Source organism: Urocitellus parryii, chromosome 8 (genome assembly GCF_045843805.1).
Source record: "Urocitellus parryii isolate mUroPar1 chromosome 8, mUroPar1.hap1, whole genome shotgun sequence".
Lineage (NCBI taxonomy): Eukaryota > Metazoa > Chordata > Mammalia > Rodentia > Sciuridae > Urocitellus > Urocitellus parryii.
Window position 1 is genome coordinate 53,858,427 of NC_135538.1, and position 19,607 is coordinate 53,878,033.

The 19,607-nt window shown below is 39.3% G+C and overlaps 1 protein-coding gene across 2 annotated transcripts in view; it reads left to right on the top strand.

The window, feature by feature from the left end:
* The first annotated feature begins 479 nt into the window (after positions 1-479).
* Positions 480-19,607, top strand: part of Snx3 (sorting nexin 3) — a 55,554-nt gene continuing 36,426 nt past the window's right edge. Inside the window, exon 1 of one of the 2 annotated variants that reach the window (XM_026389618.2) lies at positions 480-820. In XM_026389618.2, coding sequence (XP_026245403.1) covers positions 659-820 — 162 coding nt within the window. In that variant the 5' untranslated portion in view covers positions 480-658. The remainder of the gene's footprint in view (positions 821-19,607) is intronic. The other variant, XM_026389617.2, reaches the window with a different exon arrangement.

Consider the following 19,607-nt stretch of genomic DNA (forward strand, 5'->3'; position numbering starts at 1 on the left):
TGGTGAAACTCAGGCTCATGGCCAGATTATCTGAGGCATTAAAAACTACCTAGAAAGGCATTTTTAGGGGTTCACTGTGGAGCGGTGGGAATGTCAGCTCATGGTTGGATAAGTTTTGTTTACATTTGCGGTCCTACCGCCCCTACCTTGCGGTTTAACTTTTGCCCCCAAACCTCCAAGACCGCTCAGCCCGTTTCCGGCGCCCAGCGACCCCCGCGCCCGGTCCAGACAGGCACCAGGAAACCGGAAGCTCCCGCCCCCGGGCGTCTGGCCCTCCAGCATGCGGGCCCCTCCCGGCGGCGCGCTCGCCCGGTGCATTGTGGGCACTGTAGTTCGTTTGGAACCTGCTCGCTACACGTCCCGCGACGCTGCTTGTACTCAACCCCTTGCGGGCAGTGCCCCTCCCGGTCCTCAGCCGGGCTTCCCGGGCCGGGACGCGGCGTTCCGGCGGGTCAGCTGTTTTTCCCTAGGCACAGAGGCGGAAGCTGGAGGGACGTGGGGTGGAGCTTCGCGAGCGGGGTGAACGCCCGTTCTACGTGCTCGTTCGCTTCGCGACCGCTGCGCGCGAGCCCCGGGTCCCCGCGGCGGGCGGCAGCGGCGGCGTCTGTGGAACGCGGAGTGGGCGGAGGGAGCCCGCGGCGGCTGCGGCTACAGCGAAATGGCGGAGACCGTGGCGGACACCCGGCGGCTGATCACCAAGCCGCAGAACCTGAATGACGCCTACGGGCCGCCCAGCAACTTCCTCGAGATCGATGTGAGCAACCCGCAGACCGTGGGGGTCGGCCGGGGCCGCTTTACCACCTACGAAATCAGGGTCAAGGTGAGACCATCTTTCCGCTCAGCCGGGGGACCCCTCACACCCGCTCAGGTCGCCCCCTCTGGATCAGGAGCGGATCCTCTGGGCTGGCCACTGCCGCCCAGGCCAGGACCCCAGGGAGACGCAGTGGTAGCCTTGCGTGTGGGCTGGGGTCGTAAGCCCGGGCCCCAGTTGTATAGGTTGTAGGGGGGCTGCGGCACTCGAGAAGGTGCTCGAAGAAGAGGGAGTGGGTTGAGCTCTGCTTGCCCCTCTAGCAGCTGATCTGGGAGTGACATTTGAGTTGGAAAGGGGTAGATCTTTCCAGAACACAGTCCTTCACTGGAAAGGGAGTTAGGTGTGACTAAGAAAGGGGTTTGCGTAAAGTTGAAGCGTTTCCTTTCGTTTTCCTGGAGACTTCCCAGAGATGACCAAGTCAAGCTGGTTGTTCCAGGGCCTCCTCAAGCCCAACCATAATAACCTAGGTTGCACACTACTAGTAGAACTTGATGATACTTCACAAAAACCTGACAAATTTTTAATAGGACTGAGCCAGGCATGAACAGTGATGGGAAATGGTTGACCTTAGCATTCTTGGCTGTCAATCCTGCTAAAGGCTGAGGTGTGAGAAATGTCGCCTACCTCATGTCCAAAGCACAACTGCTTTAAGAAAAACCTGTTCATTTAGGGATCTTGCTCTCTTAATTTCAAGATTTGCACTTAACTGAATGAAGGAATCAATTGAAGTAGAAACACACACTTATAATTTCATAACTAGTACTTGTTGGGAAAAGTAATTCAGATGATTTGAAAGATGCTAATTGAGAATAACGCTTCAATTTCACTCTGGTTCAGGATTAAAGATATTGCCCATGTGTAGAAGTGTATTTAAAAATTAATTACATTACACTAATACAGCTGTTAAAGACAACAACAAATTATTTAACATTAAGCATAAAATGATTGTGCCTTTAGATTAACCAAAATTTACATAACAAATTATTTAAATTTAAGTGGAGTAATTTCTTATTAACATCTGCAACTTATTGTGTGTTAAAAATACAACATAAAATTTATCATCCTAACCATTTTTAAGTACCCAGTTCTTTAGTGTTGAGATAGTCACATTGTGAAACTTAGGGTCTTTTAAAAAATGATTATTATGCTGTTAGTGTTGAAAAAAAGTTAATCATCAACTTTAGCAAAAAGATATGAACTAATGGTTGAATGTTACAAACCCTCCTTATCTCTTTGTGAATGTAAAATATGAACCATAAGCTGTCTTGTTAAGGGAAACCGAAAAATTCGAGCTCCAGTATACCCAGAGAAATAGTTGAAAATAAACCCAATGAAAAAGTGAGTATTTTTTTAACTTTAGAAATAATTTTGTATTGTTTTTATAATATGGCAGATGGTTCTCTAAAAAGAACTTCCTCTTTTGCCTTTATTCACTAGCACATTTTCCTTTTTTTTTTTTCTTGAGCTAAAACAAAACTTGGTATTCCTGTTTCTAAACTTCATAGCTAATACTTCCTGTCACACAATTGAGTTAGAATCTCCTGCCTACACTTCCTTCAAGTAATAACTTTGTGTTTATCTTGGTAAGTGCATTATTAAATAGATTCTAGTATGATAATTTAATCCCCTCTCTCTTTTTTTAGTACCTGGGATTGAAGCCAGGGGTACTTAACCACTGAGCCACATTTCCAGCCCTTTTTATTTAGAGACAGGGTCTTGCTAAGTTGCTTAGGGCCTCACTAAGTTGCTTAGGCTGGCTCTGTATTTTGGCAACCCTCCTGCCTCAGCCTCCTGATTTGCTGGGATCACAGACATGCATCACCAGGACCAGCATACCCCCTTTCTTTTTAAATACATCTGACATCTTTTTTTTTTTTTTTTTTTTTTTTAATATTTATTTTTTAGTTCTCGGCGGACACAACATCTTTGTTGGTATGTGGTGCTGAGGATCGAACCCGGGCCGCACGCATGCCAGGCGAGCGCGCTACCGCTTGAGCCACATCCCCAGCCCACATCTGACATCTTATTACCAAATAGTTGATATGACAAATATAAATTGTTTATAAGTGCCATTCTTATGGTTTAGAAAACAATTCTGAGACTCACTAGTGAGTTAGAGAATTAACAAATTATACACTTACTCTGGTATTTTATTTTTATATAAACTAGTTTGCCTGATAATGACTGTTATAGTCATAAATACACGCGCCTCCAAAAAAACATAATTGAGTTTTTAATGCTTATGAAATGTGAGTTTTTCTTAGTATGTAATATGTTAACTTAAAACTGAGGGCACCATGTAGTAAGACATGAGGCCTTACTTAAGCAGCATGTGATTTTTGAGAGTAATTATAGTCTTGTATTAAGGTAGAATGGCCATGAGTTGAATAGGTTAATCATTTTGTAATTTTATTTATTGCTGCTTTTTTAAAAAACTATTGCTGTTTTCCCTAGTTCCTACTGCCTGCCTTTTTCTATTGAATTTGCCACGTGGAAAACCATTTTATTCTTCAGAGTTTGGGCCCTTGAGCTATCTTACAGTTATTCTGTAATTCTGGTCTTGAGAAAAATGTTCAATTTTACAGGATCTGATTGAAATTACTCTAATTCACAGGGTAATTTTATCTGGATGGTGGCACTTTAGAATGCAAGTTTCCCAATCTCCATTTATCTTTTTTGGTTTGAGAATAGTGTTTAAGACTATTAGGATCACTTGATTAGTATCTCTGGGCTTTTGAAAATAATTGGCACTGTGTTAATGTTTTTTTAAATTGTTCTAATGGGTAGGTACAGCAGAGCGCACCATAAATGATTAAAGGTTTAGGAAAGCTCAGGGTCTAGAATTATTTTGGCATATTAAAGAGAAGGCTGAAAGAGAGATATAGTCACTGTTTATGAAGTTTGTGCTATAATTTTAATTTTCTGGGGATTTTAAATTAAGATGTACTGTTGTATCTCGAGACAACAATTTCAAGCAGAAGTGGAGGTAAAAGTCCTTCTTGAGCTTTGAGATAGTCTTGAATTCAGAGAATAGATTTCTCACTGACTAGCAGGGCAAAGTACAGAATTAAAGCTCCACTTCCCCTTCTATGAAATAGATTTGATAATAATAGTACCTGCCTCATAGGACTAAATGAGATAATAAACATAAAACCCTTTGTAGCTCGGTGACTAGCACATAGTACCCATTCAAAGGCTAGCTCTTTGTAAATACTAATATATTTTGAACTTAAGGCCAGTGATCCATTTATATTTTCTGTGTGTTAATATTCAGTTCAGTTACTAAAATTTTCTTTCCATGAAACCTACTTGGAGCCAGGTGTGGTGGTGCACATCTGTAATCCCAGCTACTCCAGATCCTGAGACAGAAGGATCTGGAAAGTTCAACACCAGCCTAGATAACATAACGAGACCCTGTCTCAAAATAGAAAATAGCTGAGGTTGTAGCTGAACAGCAGAGTGCTTGCAAAGCATGTGCAAGGCCCAGGATACAATTCCCAGCACTCACGCACATGCACACGCACCATAAAAAAAGAAGAAGAAACCTACTTGGTATGGAAGTATACCTTTCTTTTTTTCTTTTTTTGGTACCAGGGATTGAATCCAGGGTTACTTAATTGCTGAGCCATGTCCCCAGCCCTCCTTATTTTTTATTTTGAGACACTAAGTTGTTTAGGGCCACTCTAAGTTCTTTAGGGCCTCACTAAGTTGCTGAGGCTGGCTTTGAACTTGCTATCCTCCTGCCTCAGCCTCCTAAATTGCTGGGATTACAGGCGAGTGCCACCAGGCCTGCCTGGAAGTCTGTCTTTCTTGAGGTAAGTGTATAAAAAGAAGCCATCTTGTTTAGTAATTAAACAAATAGTCTTTTCAAGTTGAGCTTCAGGCCAGGCATGTTGGTACACACATGTGATCCCATTGACTTAGGAGGCTGAAGCAGGAGAATGAAAATTCAAGACCAGCCTGGGCAACTTAGTGAGGCCCTGCTTGAGAATAAAAAGGGCTGGGCATGTAGCTCAGTGGCAGAGCACCAGGGGTTCAGTTCTCAGCACTATATAAACAGAGTACGTTGACCTATATTAAAGTGTAAGACTAAATAGTAAAAATGAATTTAAAAAAAAAATTTTAAAGAGAGAGTGAGAGTGAGAGAGAATTTTTTTTTTTAATATTTATTTTTTAGTTTTCGGCGGACACAACATCTTTGTTTGTATGTGGTGCTGAGGATCGAACCCGGGCCACACACATGCCAGGCAAGTACGCTACCACTTGAGCCACATCCCCAGCCCGAATAAAAATTTTCATAGGGAAGATTCTGTTCTAACCCAAGACATTCCCTAAAGAAATAGGGTGGGTATTGGTAATTAAAAAGTAGCCTTGGGCTAGGGATATAGCTCATTTGGTAGAGTGCTTGCCTCTTTGCATAAGGCCCTGGCTTTGCTCCCCAGCACCACCAAAAAAAAAAGTAGCCTTGTTCTTTTATTTATTCATTCACTCATTCATTTTCCTAGTCCTAGGGATTGAACCCTAGTACTAGGGATTGGTCCTCTTTCACTGAGTTATAGCCCCATTTTGAGAAAGAGTCTTGCTAAATTGTGAGGCTGGTCTTAAACTTGTGATCCTCCTGCCTCGGCCTCTCAAGGATCTGGGATTACAGGCGTATGCCAACATGCCCACCTAGCCTCTTATTTTGAGTTATTAAGGGTTCTGTTCTATATTGTTCAGTTTAACAGAAAGGAACCAAGGCACAAAAGGTTTTCTTACCTAGAGTAACTTACCTAGTTAGTGTGAAAGCCAGGATTAAATTGAAGTTTTGGTTCAGAAGTGGTCCATAGCTGCTGTTTATTTAATTAAAAATCAAATATTTTTAAAGCATTTGTATTAAAGCGTTTGTATCTACAGCCTTATGTTGAGGCACTTTCAACTGTCTGAAACTTTTTGAAAGCAATATCAATGTTGGCACCCTGAGACTTAGGAGTTTACATCACAGGTTAAGGTGCACCCAGGAAAAATTGCTAAAGAAGAGTTTACTTATTTGTGCTCTGATGAGTGTGTTAACAGTTTGCTAGTGATGCTTATAATAAAAGGTGAGCTTTTTTTTCTGCGTAAAGCCAAGTGGAAGTGTCTTATCGTTTTGAGTACCTGTTATGTGCAAGGCACTGTACATTTACATTCTTTTGCACATTCTCTCCCTCTATATATATATAATTCAGTCTTTGAGGTAACCAAGCAGAGTAGATAGATCCCTATTTTGCAGATGTGGAAGCTGAGGTCTCATTCATATCCATCCTCAACTCTTGTCTCCCTAATATAGAATCAAACCCAGAGTACTACCACTGAGCTACATTGCACAGCGCCACGCCCCCGTGAGTGAGAGAGAGAGAGAGAGAGAGAGAGAGAGAGAGAGAGAGAGAGACACACAGACCGAGACCCACACCCACACCCACACCCTGGGTCTTGCTGAGTTGTCATTGCTGGCCTCAAACTTGGGATTCTCCTGGCTAAACCTCCTGAGGCAGCAGGAATATAGGGGTGCACTACTGCCCTGGCCTCCCTCCCTCATTCTTACTTTCTGTTCTGGTCCTGAACTACTTTTATTTATCAACTAAGCTGAATTGGTTATGTCCAGGTCTTGTATACACTTCCTCCTTTGTTCCTTTAATAACCTCATCTAACTACTACTTTTTTTTTTTTACAGCACTCGGCTTTTTTTTTTTTTTAATAGAGATCGAATTTTTATTTATTTTTTAGTTTTCGGCAGACACAACATCTTTGTTTGTATATGGTGCTGAGGATGGAACCTGGGCCGCACGCATGCCAGGCAAGCGTGCTACCACTTGAGTCACATCCCCAGCCCAGCACTCAGCTTTAATGTCCTCTTTTTAGAGATTTTGCTGATCCTTTCATTCTAAATTGAATTTGCTTCCTGTATGCCTTCATAGCCCTATTAGGATTGAGGTGCTTGTCTGTGTCTTCCTGTAGTTCCTGTATCTTCCATTAAAAGCTCCCAGATGACAAGGGATGTCATAATTATCCTTACTCAACACCTGATACTGTGCTTGACACATAGTGGACACCTATAAATAAATAAAGTTTAGAAAATTTAATTAGTCCAAGGTTACAGCTAGTAATGGCAAAACTGGGATTTAAATCTAAGTTTTCTGACCTTTAGAGCCCATATGTTTTTGTCCACCCTCACTGAACATTCAGATCACTTGGGGAGATTTTGAAACTGTTAAGATTCTTTTAGCCGGGCATGATAGCACATGCCTGTAATCCCAGTGACTTGGGAGGCTGGGACAGGAGGATTGCAGGCTTACGCAATTTAGCAAGACCCTGTCTCAAAACATAAGGCCAGGTGTGATAGTGCACCTCTATAATTCCATCTATAATCCTTGGGAAGCTGAGGCAGGAGGATAGAAGGTTCAAAGTCAGCCTCAGCAACAGGGAGGAACTCAGCGACTCAGACCTTGTTGCTAAATAAAATAACAAAATAGGGCTGGGGATGTGGCTCAGTGGTTGAGTGCCCCTGAGTTCAATCCCTGGTACCGTAAAAAAGTAAAGAAATAAAAATAAAAGAAATTATTAAAATAAAAAATAAAACATTTTTAAAAAAGAGCTGGGAATGTGGCTCACTGGTTAAATGCCCCAGGGTTCAGTCCTGCTACAGGGGTGGGTGGGGTAGCTCTTTTAATTGGATAAGATGACTTTTGGATAGTAGGAGTTTAAAAAGTACTCGAGCAAGGGCACTTTACTATAGTTAGAATATCTCCTGGTATGCACTATGCTCTCTGTCTCACTGAGAAATATATGCAGTAGAGAAGAATGAGTAAAACATACAAAGCCCCAATTATTGGTAGCCTTGATAGGGTTAAAGAAAAAAGCAGATTCTAAAATAATAATAATAAATACATGTTAAAAAAGCAGATCCTGACAGTAAAGAGGAAAATAATGAAGTTTATCAAAGATGGAAAACTATTTTTGGAGAGGAAACAATTTAAATATTTAGCCGAAAGCACACTGACTTCTGTAGTTTTAAGTTTTGGGGAAGAAGGAGAAGCATGGACTATACTCAGCTGAGCCAAATATTTTTGCTCTTCTTGCGACATGCATGTCTGTGTCCCTGTATAACCATTAAAGTAAACCAGAAGTTGAGGAAAGAAAAGAATAAATCAATCCACTTAAAAAAGGAATCTTTTTATATTTTATGAATATTCCCACTCTGTGCACTTTTGGAGGTGAATACCAGAGATTGAACTAAGGGGCACTTGATCATTGAGCCACATCCCCAGCCGTTTTTTGAATTTTACTTAGAGACAAGGTCTCACTGGGTTGCTTAGCACCTCACTTTTGCTGAGGCTGGTTTTGAACTCGGGATCCTCCTGCCTCAGTCTTCCAAGCTGCTTTGATTAGGGGTGCGTGCCACTATGCCCAGCTGGGCTGTATACACTTTTAAAGGAGAAAGTATAAAATGAGAATGTCTCAAAACGCTTAACTTTTAGCTATCCTGGTGATAATACAGGTTTTCCTGTACTGCACTATTATTAGACATGCTGCTTCCATATAAGCAGAGCCAACAATTTTTTAAACATCACATAAGAAAGATGGTGTCCAAGAAAATCTTGGAACTGCTGTTTATTGATTTGATTCCTGAAGTAAAACACTTAAAGCTTTGAGCCAAAATTCTATTTCTTTAAAGAAATATTTAACTTAGAACCTAGCAATTTGAACATGTTAGTAAAATTTGATATTTACTGTGGCTTGCCAGAAAAGGTCCTGTCAATTAGGATACTGGCTAAATGTGGTGTAGAATGCCTGTAATCCCAGCGACAGGAAGGCTGAGACAGGAGTATCACAAATTCAAAGCCAGCCTGAGCAATTTAGTGAGGCCCTAAGAAACTCATTTAGGCCCTGTCTCAAAGTAAAAATTTTTAAAAGGGGCTGAGAATGTGGTTTAGTGGTTAAAATGTTCCTGAGTTCAATCCCCTGTGCCAAAAAATAAAAAAGTAAAGATTCAGTTTGGGTAAGTCTCACAGAGCACAAATTAAAAAAGAATTTTTCCCTCCCTGTGCCCCATGTGGAGAGGCCTCAGGCACAGACCAGGGCTGGTACAGCTTGACTGACTCCCCCAAAGTAACATCCACATTCTAGCCAGGGGAAGGACTTATTCTTGCACTGGAAGGACACAACCCTAGGAGTTGTTATCATTACTACTTTTGTTCCATTGCCATGTGTTAACTATAGAGGAAAGTTTAGGCTAGCTGGGCAATCGAAGAAGGGAAGAAAAGAAGTTGTTTCTTGTCACAACAACAAATCTTTGGGATTTGCTCTTTTAGGATATTAGCTACATTCATATTATCTATACTTTCCCTTTATTTATTTATTTATTTATGTTGGTGCTGGGGATTGAACCCAGGGACCCTTAACCATTGAGCAACATCCCCACCCCTTTTTAAAATTTTTTATCTTGAGACATGGTCTTACTGACTTTTTTAGAGCCTTGCTAAATTGCTAAGGCTGGCTTTGAATTTGTGATACTCCTGTCTTAGCCTCCCAAATCACTGGGATTACAGGTCTGCACCACTGGGCCTGGCTCTTTCCCTTTATTCTGATATCTACAATTACAGTATAGAGTAAGTTCATTGAATTTGGGAGAACTTGAATTGTCATAGTTTTGGTAATCTTAAATATGAATAAGTTTGATCCCTTCCTGAGAATTAATTTTGATAAGAGAAAAGAGTGTGTGAAGACATAGCATATCTGATAGGAGCATTCAGTAGTATTTAGCTTTGGCCCACAGGTACCAAAAAATAGAGAGTTAACTTTTTTGTCTTAAGTGTTTTAAACTATGTTGGGCTAGGTGTGGTGGTAGGTAGTCTCATCTACAATGGTGGCCGAGATTAGAGGATCACTTGAGCCTACTAGTTTGAGACTAGCCTGGAGAACAGCAAACTCTTGTCTCCAGAAGTTTGCCAGTTCCTGGTGCAGAGTTTATGTAGCACTGAAGTACAGTAGTAGCTAGGTATGGTGGTGCACATCTGTAATTCCAGGTTCTAGGGAGATTGAGACAGGAGGATCTCAGCTTAGAGGCCAGCCTTAGCAATCTAACAAGACATTGTCTCAGAAATTAAAAAAGGGCCAGGTATGTAGCTCAGTGGGAGAGCACCCTGGGTTCAATCTCCAGTGCTGAAAAAAAAGAACAAGAAGAAAAATGAAACATGGTTATGATACTTATCCATGGTTTTATTCCCGTGGTTGTAGTTACCTGTAATCAACAAGGGTACAGTACAATAAGATCTTTAAAGAGATTAAGATTATATTACTTTTGGGCTGGGTATATAGCTCAGTGGCAGAGCGCTTGCCTAACGTGTGAGGCACTGGGTTTGATCCTCTGCACTACACAAAAAAAAAACAAATAAAATAAAGGCATTCTGCTTCTCTACACCTACAAAAAACTTTTTTTAAAAAAGATTATATTACTTTTATTACAGTGTATATTCACATAACTTTATTATAATTTTCTAGTTTATTGTTAGCTGTTAATAATCTGTGCTGAATTTTTATATTAAACTTTATCATAGGTATGCATATGTAGGAAAACAGGATAGCATATATAAGGTTTGGTACTTTCTGCAGTTTCAAGAGTCCACTGGGATCTTAGAACATATACCACAAGGGAAAGAGGGTCTGCTGTACTGAAAATCAAACTACATTGGGAGAATCTAATATCAAAACTGTTGGACTATGAAAAAAAATCTTTCATCTTAGGAAGATAGTAGTAAATGAGGAAATAGTAGTTAATATAACCTAGTTTTTTGATCTTACATTATTAGTTAAATATTAAAAGGATCTTGCCTGGGGGTGTGATTCAGTGGTAGAATACTAGCCTGGCTTGTAGAAGGCCCTGGGTTTGAGCCCCAGCACAGCAAAAAATAAAATATTAACAGAATCTTAATGCACAGGCCTGTTCCTGGGTACTGAATGAAATATTTGATACCCGTTTTTCCTTTTAAAGGCCCAGTTTTTATATAGACTTGCTGCTTTTATTCTTTATATTGAGATCAGCTACAAGGATTTTCAGGTTTTTTTAATAAGATTTATGTTTTAGTTGTAATTGGACACAATACCTTTATTTTATTTATTTTTATGTGGTGCTGAGGATTGAATCTAGGGCCTCCCACGTGCTAGGCAAGCGCTCTACTGCTGAGCCATAACTCCAGCCCGGATTTTCAGTTTATAAAGCTAATTTTCTCACTCGAAGCCTTTTGTAAACTTCTTTGAATGACCATGTAGAAAAAATTGAGGTTTGTGGTAGTTTAGTGTGAGTCAGCAAACAAGTGGAAAAACTAAAGATGATGCCTGACAAAATTGATTGCAGTTAGTTTTAGCCAGGATCATTGTTTAAATATTTTCTAGCTCAGAATTAGTTTCTTATACCATATCACCATTTACTATGTGGTGTTCATACATGTTAACCTCCTACACAGTATGGCAGTGTGCCATTAGTGATTTTTAATCATTAATATGATTATAAATTATACAAATATTTTAAATAATTACATCAATATAGATTGCATATAGATTACCTCGAGCATTGCTGTAGGTAATTTTAATGTCTGAATTATAGAAAGGGATTTAAGTTGAAAATTGAGAAGCTGTGACATCGGCTATAAATGGAACAGTGTAATTAATTGGTAGAATTCTTAGTTTAGAAGGGCAGATGATACTGATATAAGTTGGAATAAATTATAGAGCTTTTTGCTTAGACATCAAGATGATTTTTTAAATGTCGTACTTTTTTATACCTTTATTTTATTTATTTATATGTGGTGCTGAGGATCAAACCACATACTAGGCAAGTGCTCTATCACTGAGCTAAAGCCCCAAACTGTCAAGATATGATTTTTAACTGCAATGTTACTTGCCCATTTCTTTTTTCTCAACATGTGTTGGTTTTTTTTTTTTCCCTAACTAAATTTTTTGTTAGATTTGTTGACTTAAAATTTGAGTAGCTCATGTGGGCCACTTGCTTTATTGAGCTCTTGGAATGCTAAGTTGAATAAAACTGACAGCTGCATTTATTAAATTCATACCATTCTGAAATAGGACTATAAGATTTATCTGATTATTGAAAATCAAATAAATAAACATTTAAGAACTGTTAAGTCTATGTCAGATACTATACTAGATGCCTAGCTGAGAGATGAATAAGACATGCTTTGCTCTTAGAAACTTAGAACACTGGAGGTGGGGAGAAAGGTAAGTTCAATTCAGTTTGGTAGTAATTGGTAAAAATATGCATAATGTGTTGTGGGAACCCAAATCTGCCCTCTGGGGCCAGGAATGTGAGAGCAGATGATGGGCCAGCAAAGAGAGCACCTTTTTGTCTTTTTTGTCTTTTCTGTGCTTCATTGCCAGCATCTGATGTTGTCAATGACCTACCCAAGTCACACAAAAATAATACTGCGTTCTGACCAGTAAGGACCCCTTACTACTGTCTGACTCAAACATTTCTCTCTTTGTTTTACTTATAGGTTATATTTTGTTTAAAGCATCTCTTGAGTCTGCTATGTTCAGACAGTATGGTAGGCACTTGCCCTTGAATTTCCTTTGATATATTATTTTCTTCTTTTTTTTAAGTTGTTTATGGACATAATACCTTTGTTTTGTTTTTATGTGGTGCTGAGGATCCAACCCAGTGCCTCACATGTGCAAGGGAGCACTCTCAGCACTGAGCTACAACCCCAGTTCATCCTGCCTCTTCTTTGACACTCTAGTGGCTCTTAGTTCTAGTTAAAACCAATCATAGATATAGCTCAGTTGCTAATTTTTAAAAATTTTTTTGGTGGTGCAGGGATTGAACCCAGCACCTCACACATGGTAGACAAGCACATTCCACCACTGAACTGCACTTCCTATCCCCAGTTACACATTCTTACCTTTCATTCTTATTTCTCTTTCAGCAAAATTGTGCTTTATGATATACTTAAGACAGTCTAGCAGCTCTTTCCCCAAATTTAATCCTAAAGATCTTCCCTTATTCCTCTTGCCAAAAGCTAATTCAAATATATGTACATAGCATAGGCTGGTGTTCCCTCTGAACAATGTTGTGTCAGTTATCAGTACACAGCAAACTACCTTAAAACTTAATTGTCATAACAGTGGCTTGTTTCCCACCATTATGAATATGAAAATGAGTACACAACCATATGAAATTATGATATACTAATAAAAAGACATTTTTTTAAAAAAAAGAAGAAAAATACTATGAATTAAGCTGTGCATGGAGGCCCGTGTCTGTAATCCCAGCTGAAGAGGACCTGAGGCAGGAGGACCACAAGGCTAACCTGGGCAAGATCCTGACTCAAAAGAAAGAAAAGAAAAGGGCTGGGGATATAGCTCAATTGTAAAACACCCTGAGTTCAATCTTCAGTATCACAAAAGACAAAAACAAAACACTATCAAAATTGTATTCATGGGCGGGGAGAGTAACAAAGATTATGTGATTCTTTCACACTCAGTCTTTTAGTTTGCATACTATGGATTAAATCCAATCTTTGCTTGCTAAGCTACAGTCCCAATCCTTTTTTTTTTTTTTTTAAAGAGAGAGTGAGAGAGGAGAGAGAGAGAGAGAATTTTTTTAATATTTATTTTTTAGTTCTTGGCGGACACAACATCTTTGTTGGTATGTGGTGCTGAGGATCGAACCCGGGCTGCACGCATGCCAGGAGAGCGCGCTACCGCTTGAGCCACATCCCCAGCCCCCCAATCCTTTTTTTAAAGACAGGATTTCACTGAATTGCCCAGGCTGGCCTAGAAATTCTGGGCTCAGGTGATACTACTATTTCAACCTCTTGAATATCTTAGAGTATAGGCATGTACCACTACATCTGTCTTGCTCAGTTAGCATTGTTAATCTCCACTTGGCAGCCAAAGTAACCTTGTGGTAATTTCTTCTTTATTTTGGAAAAATAACCCTCATCTGCTCATTAAGAAGTATTCATTCCCTTCCTCTACTCTGTTGGTTTTCCCTCTATTTATTTTTTTAATTTGTGCATTATAGTTATACATAAAAGTGGAATTCTTTGTAATATATTTATACATGCACATAACATAATTTGGTCAGTTTTATTCTGCAGTTCCTTTCCTTTCCCATACCTCCTTCCACTCCTTTACTTCCTTCCTCTACTCCACTGTTCTCCCTTCTATTTTATGAGATCCCCCTTTTTAAAAATTCCTCATTTCTCTCTAGCTTCTACATGTGAGAAAATATTTGTTGTTTTTTTTTTAAATCTTATTTTTTTTTTTGGTGGGTTTTTTTTTTTTTTTTTTTTTGTCTTTTTTGGAACTGGGGGTGGAACCCAGGGCTTTGCGAATGCAAGGCAGACGCTTTGCCACTGAGCTACATCCCAGCCCATGAGAGAAAATATTTGACCCTTGACTTTTTCTACTTAGCATGATGTTCTTCAGTTCTATCCATTTACAAGCATATGACATAATTTCATTCTTTATGGCTAAGTAACACTCCTTAGTGTATATATATCACATTTTCTATATTCATTCATCTGTTGAGGGATACCTAGTTTGGTTCCATAACTTGGCTCTTGTGAATTATGCTGTTATAAATATTAGCATATACATATCACTATAGTATGCTGACTTTAGTTCTTCTGAATAAATATCAAGGAGTAGGATATCTGGAATGGTAGGTCCATTCCTAGCAATTTTATTTATTTATTGATTGATTGATTGATTGATTGCTACCGGGGTTTGACCTTAGGGGCATTCAACCACTGATGCATATCCCCAGTCCTATTTTGTATTATGTTTAGAGACAGGGTCTCTGAGTTGTTTGGCACCTCACTGTTTCTGATGTTGGCTTTGAACTTTCGATCCTCCTGCTTCAGCCTCCGAGCCACTGAGATTAGTCCCACCCACAATGCATGGGTATGCCTTTTCCCCCTACATCCTCACCAGCATTTATTGTTATTTGTAGTTCTGTTTTAAATATTTTGTTTAGTTGTCAATGGGTCCTTTGTTTATTTACTTATATGGGGTGGTAAAGATTGAACCCAGGGCCTCACACATGCCAGGCAAGCTGTCTACCACTGAGCCACAACCCTAGCCCCTTGTTTTGTTTTTATTTGTTATTTGTGGAGTTTGTTTGTTTTGTTTGGGGTACTAGGGATTGAACCCAGGGGCTCCTCACCACTAACTAACTCCCCAGCCTTTTTATTTTTTATGTTGAGATAGGGTCTTGCTAAATTGCTGAGCTTCACTAAGTTGCTGAAGCCAACCTTTAACGTGGAGTCTTCCTACCTTGGCCTCCCAAGTACACCAGCTTTTATTTTTATTCTCAGTTGCCATTCTAACTGGAGTGAGAGAAAAATCTCAGTGTAGTTTTAATTTGCATTTTCCTGATTGCTAATGATGTTGAATTTTTTTTTCATATATTTGTTGGCCATTTGCTTTTTTGGAGAAATGTCTTTAGTTAATTTGTCCATTATGTTCTTTGGCATTTTTTGAGTTCTTTATCTATTCCAGATATTAGATAGAATTTTTTTATTATTGCTATTGTGATCTGGTGCCCTCAAATGAGAAATGCTAATTTCTGAGACTAGATAAGTGTAAATTTTTGAGTATTAGATGATGAATACTTTTGGTTATTGGTTTAATTAAAATTTAACTTAGAAAATATTTCAAACTTTATTGTCAGGCCTTTGAACCATCATAATTCCAACAAGTTCAAGCAGTAATATCTTCCACACATTAGGAAAACAGTACTTTGACTTTTGCAACTTGTGATCCTCTCAGAGTCTAAAATACATTCAGGTATTTCAGACAATAATTATATAGTCACACAATGTTTCTGAACATTAAGCAGTTATTTAAGATAAGCAAGAACCTGTTCTCAAAATATCCACATCCATTTGCATAGGATAGAATTTAAAATCCAACTTGAAAAAATTATGAAGTTAACAAAAAATAAATGTATCAAATATATAAGGAGGCTAAAGCTTCTGTATAAAGTAAGTTCAAAAATGTCAAAGCTGGGGGCTGGAGTTGTGGCTCAGTAGTACAGTGCTCGCCTAGCAAGTGCGAGGCCCTGGGTTCAATCCTCAGCACCACATAAAAATAAATAAATAAAATAAAGGTATTGTGTCCAATTACAATTAAAAATTAAATATTAGAAAAAAAATGTCAAAGCTAAGCTGGATGCCATGGCACATGGCACATGCTTATAATCCCAACAGTCCTGGAGGCTGAGGCAGGATGATGTCAATTTTAGGGCCAGACTCAGCAACTTAGTATGATCCTGTCTCAAAATTTAAAAAATGAAAAGGGCTGGGGATGTGGCTCAGTGGTTAACCATCCCTGGATTTAATCCCTAGTTTAAAAAAAAAAGAATGTCAAAGCTAAGGGAGCATTGTAGAATCATAATTATGTAGAATCTGATAAAACTAAGAAAAACTTTATAGGTTTAAAAATGCCATCACTTATGAATAAAGGTAGTTCTTCAGTAGATCATTTAGAAAGAACATGTTCTTTGACTACCCTTCTCTAAAATTGCAGTAATACAGTAGCCGTAAGCCACAGGTGGCTATTTAAATTGAAGTGTTATCTAATGTATGATATGTCAAGAGCTTTGTAATGTTGTGAACAACCAATAAAAAAAATTTGTTTATTAAAAAAAAAAAAAATTTACACAGAAAAAAAAATAAATTGAAGTGTTAAACTTCCAAATATCCCTGTGTCCAGTTTCTTTGGAATTGACGTTGACTTATTTGATTTTACTTGTCAGAAGTTGATCAGAAGTGTTATAAGCCTCTTCTCTGAAATACACAGGATTACTCATATATGAAGGGATCAGAGTAGAGAAGAGTTTGTTTGATGTAATTGTCTCAGTCCCACTGTGTTTCTAGTTACTGGTCATTCAGTCGGGTCTCTGTTACTCATTTGCCAAATTCCAGTTATGGACTGCCTTTACACACACTCCATTCTTAAAAAAAAAATAAAAAGATTAAGAGCGTGGTCACATATGCCTATAATCCCAGTGGCTCAAGAAGTTGAGACAGGAGGATCTAACATTCAAAGCCAATTTCAGCAACTTAGTAAGATCCTATCTCAACAAAAAGTGCTGGTGATATAGCTCTGAGAAAATACCTATCTAGCCTTTGATTGCATTAAGAATGCTTTTTTTTTCTTCTCCTTTTTATCTTGAATGAAATATGAGGAAGCAGGACAGTAGTTCAGCGCCCTAAAGTAAATTTGGTTCTGTACCTGTTCAGTTAAGTAGAAGAGAAAGTGCTTCCCAAATTCTCTTACTTCCTCACATCCCATTCAAGGTAAAGAAAAAAGGTTTTCTTTGTCCAGCCAAAGGTTAGAGACTTATTTTCTTTTTCTTTCTTTTTTAATTATTATTTTAAGGTGGACACAATATCTTTATTTTATTTTTATGTGGTGCTGAGGATCAAACCCAGTGCCTCATGCATGTCAGGCGAGCACACTACCACTTGAGCCACATCCCTAGCCCCTAGACTTATTTTCTTGATAGGAACATTTTGTTACATTAAGAACAAACAAACAAGCAAAAACCTTTTAAAAACCTTGGGGGTGGTGGGGTGCCTATAATTTGAGCACTCGGGGAGAGTGAGGTAGGAGATGCTCTTGAGTCCAGGAGTTCAAGACCAGGCAGGGCAACATGGCAAAACCCTGTCTTCCAAAAAAGTAGTTATGTGGCATGTGAAGCATGCTGCTGGCCAGGGCTGGATAGGAACTCATGGGCACCCTCCCTTCCAGTGGTCTACAAGTTTAGATTCTCCCACTTAGCTTACATTTGAGGGGATCATAGAGCCATTTGGGCCTGCTGGGCAGCTTTTAGGGTGCTGCTCTGGCTTTTTTTGGGACTGTGGTGTTCACTACCTTCAAAGAGGTGTGATATGCAGTGGCCATAGTGCAGAGGGGTTGTCTTTGACTCTGCCTCTGGGTCTTCAGTAGATTGCATTAAGAAATTGAATGCAAATTTATAAGCCATAGTTTACATGGATTGTAGTTTAATTAAAAGAACTGGAATGAGAATAAATAACATCTTTCAGAATGCATAGTATCTGCCTCCTTCTCTTTAGTTCCATCCAGGTTACATGTTAAAGTAGTGAAAGTGTCTAGTCGCAAACAGATTTCACTTGTATGTGTTTTCATGTCTGTTAAGAGCTCCAGGCTTTTGCAAGATACTTTAGCTCAGAGACCTTGAAGTAATTTCCTGTTTTGTACCTGTACTGCAAGTGGAAGAGGAAGTACTTTCCAGATTCCATTCTTGTTCTTTATAAAGGTCTCAGGAAAATCCATCATATTAAAACATGGAAATCTTATGATTTAAGTCCTTGCTGTAGTTTGATTTTGAATGTCCCCTAAAGGTGCATGGTTAAAGGCTTGGTTCCTAAGGTGGTACTATTGAGAGCTGGGGCCTTGTTCTTAGGTCATTGGGAGCCTGCCTCTGAAGGGGATTGTGGTACCTTGGTGGCCTCTTTCTCTTTGCTTCCTAGCTCATGTAGTATGAAGTTTGCTTCACCATGTACTGCTGCTGTGATGTGCCGTCCTCTCAAGAGACCCAAAGCAGTTGGCCACTGGATTGTAGACTGGAAGGTCTGGAATCAGGACCCTGAACAACAACTTTCTTTTTATAATTTAATTGCCTTGGTTATTTCATTAGGACCAGGAAGCTGAGTAATAGTTTTTGTGTTGGCAAGCTTAAGATAACTCACCAGTGGATCTTTTTTTGTTTGTTTTTTGTTTTGTTTTCAGTTCTGGGCATCAAACCCAGGTCCTCACGTTTGCTGTGCAAGTGGCCAACCACTGAAATATACTTCCAGACCCCTTTACTTTTCTTCTGAGATAGGGTCTTGCTAAGATCATAGGCATGCATCTAGGTGTTTAGTATTAAGTCTTCTAAGGCAGATATGCTAATTATGAATTTTTGCTGTCTTTGTTCATCTGAAGATATCTTATTGCCTTATTTATCTTTGGACTGAGGATTGAACCCAGGGGTGTCTACCACTGAGCCACATCCCCAGCCCTATTTTGTATTTTATTTAGAGACAGGGTCTCACTGAGTTGCTTAGGGCCTTGGTAAGTTGCTGAGCCTGGCTTTGAACTTGTGATCCTCCTGCCTCGATTCCCGAGCTGCTGGGATTACAGGTGTGCACCACTGTGCCCTGCTGTCTTATTTAATCTTTGTTTTAAAAGGATAGTTTTTCTGGATTTATTATTTATTTATGGGTGTATTTATTTGCAATACTGGAGTTAAACTTGGTTGCTCTAATACCAAGCTACATACCCACACCCTCCCTCCCTGTTTGTTTACTTTTTTAAACATAATTTTGGTACTGGGGATTGAATGCAGGGGTACTGTACCTCTGAGCTACATCCCCAGAACTTGTTATTTTATTTTTGAGACAAAGTCTTACTAAGTTGCTGAGACTGGCCTTGAACTTTTGGTCTCCTGTCTCACCTCCGAGTTGCTAAGATTACAGGTGTGTACCACTGCATCTGGCTAGTTTTCCTCGATTTACTAGTTTTCTGTTGCTACATTTAAAATTACCAAGCATGCATGAGGCCCTGGGTTCAGTCCCCAGCACTGGAGGGGGACGAACACATAATCTAACATCTTAAAACACCACCAGATTTTATCCCACCGGTTTCTGTAAATCAGAAGCCTGAATATGGTTCAGTTTAGCCCTTTATTTAGGCTTTCCCAGGACCAAGAGTTGGTCAAGGTTGCAATTTATCTTATCTTCTTGGCTTA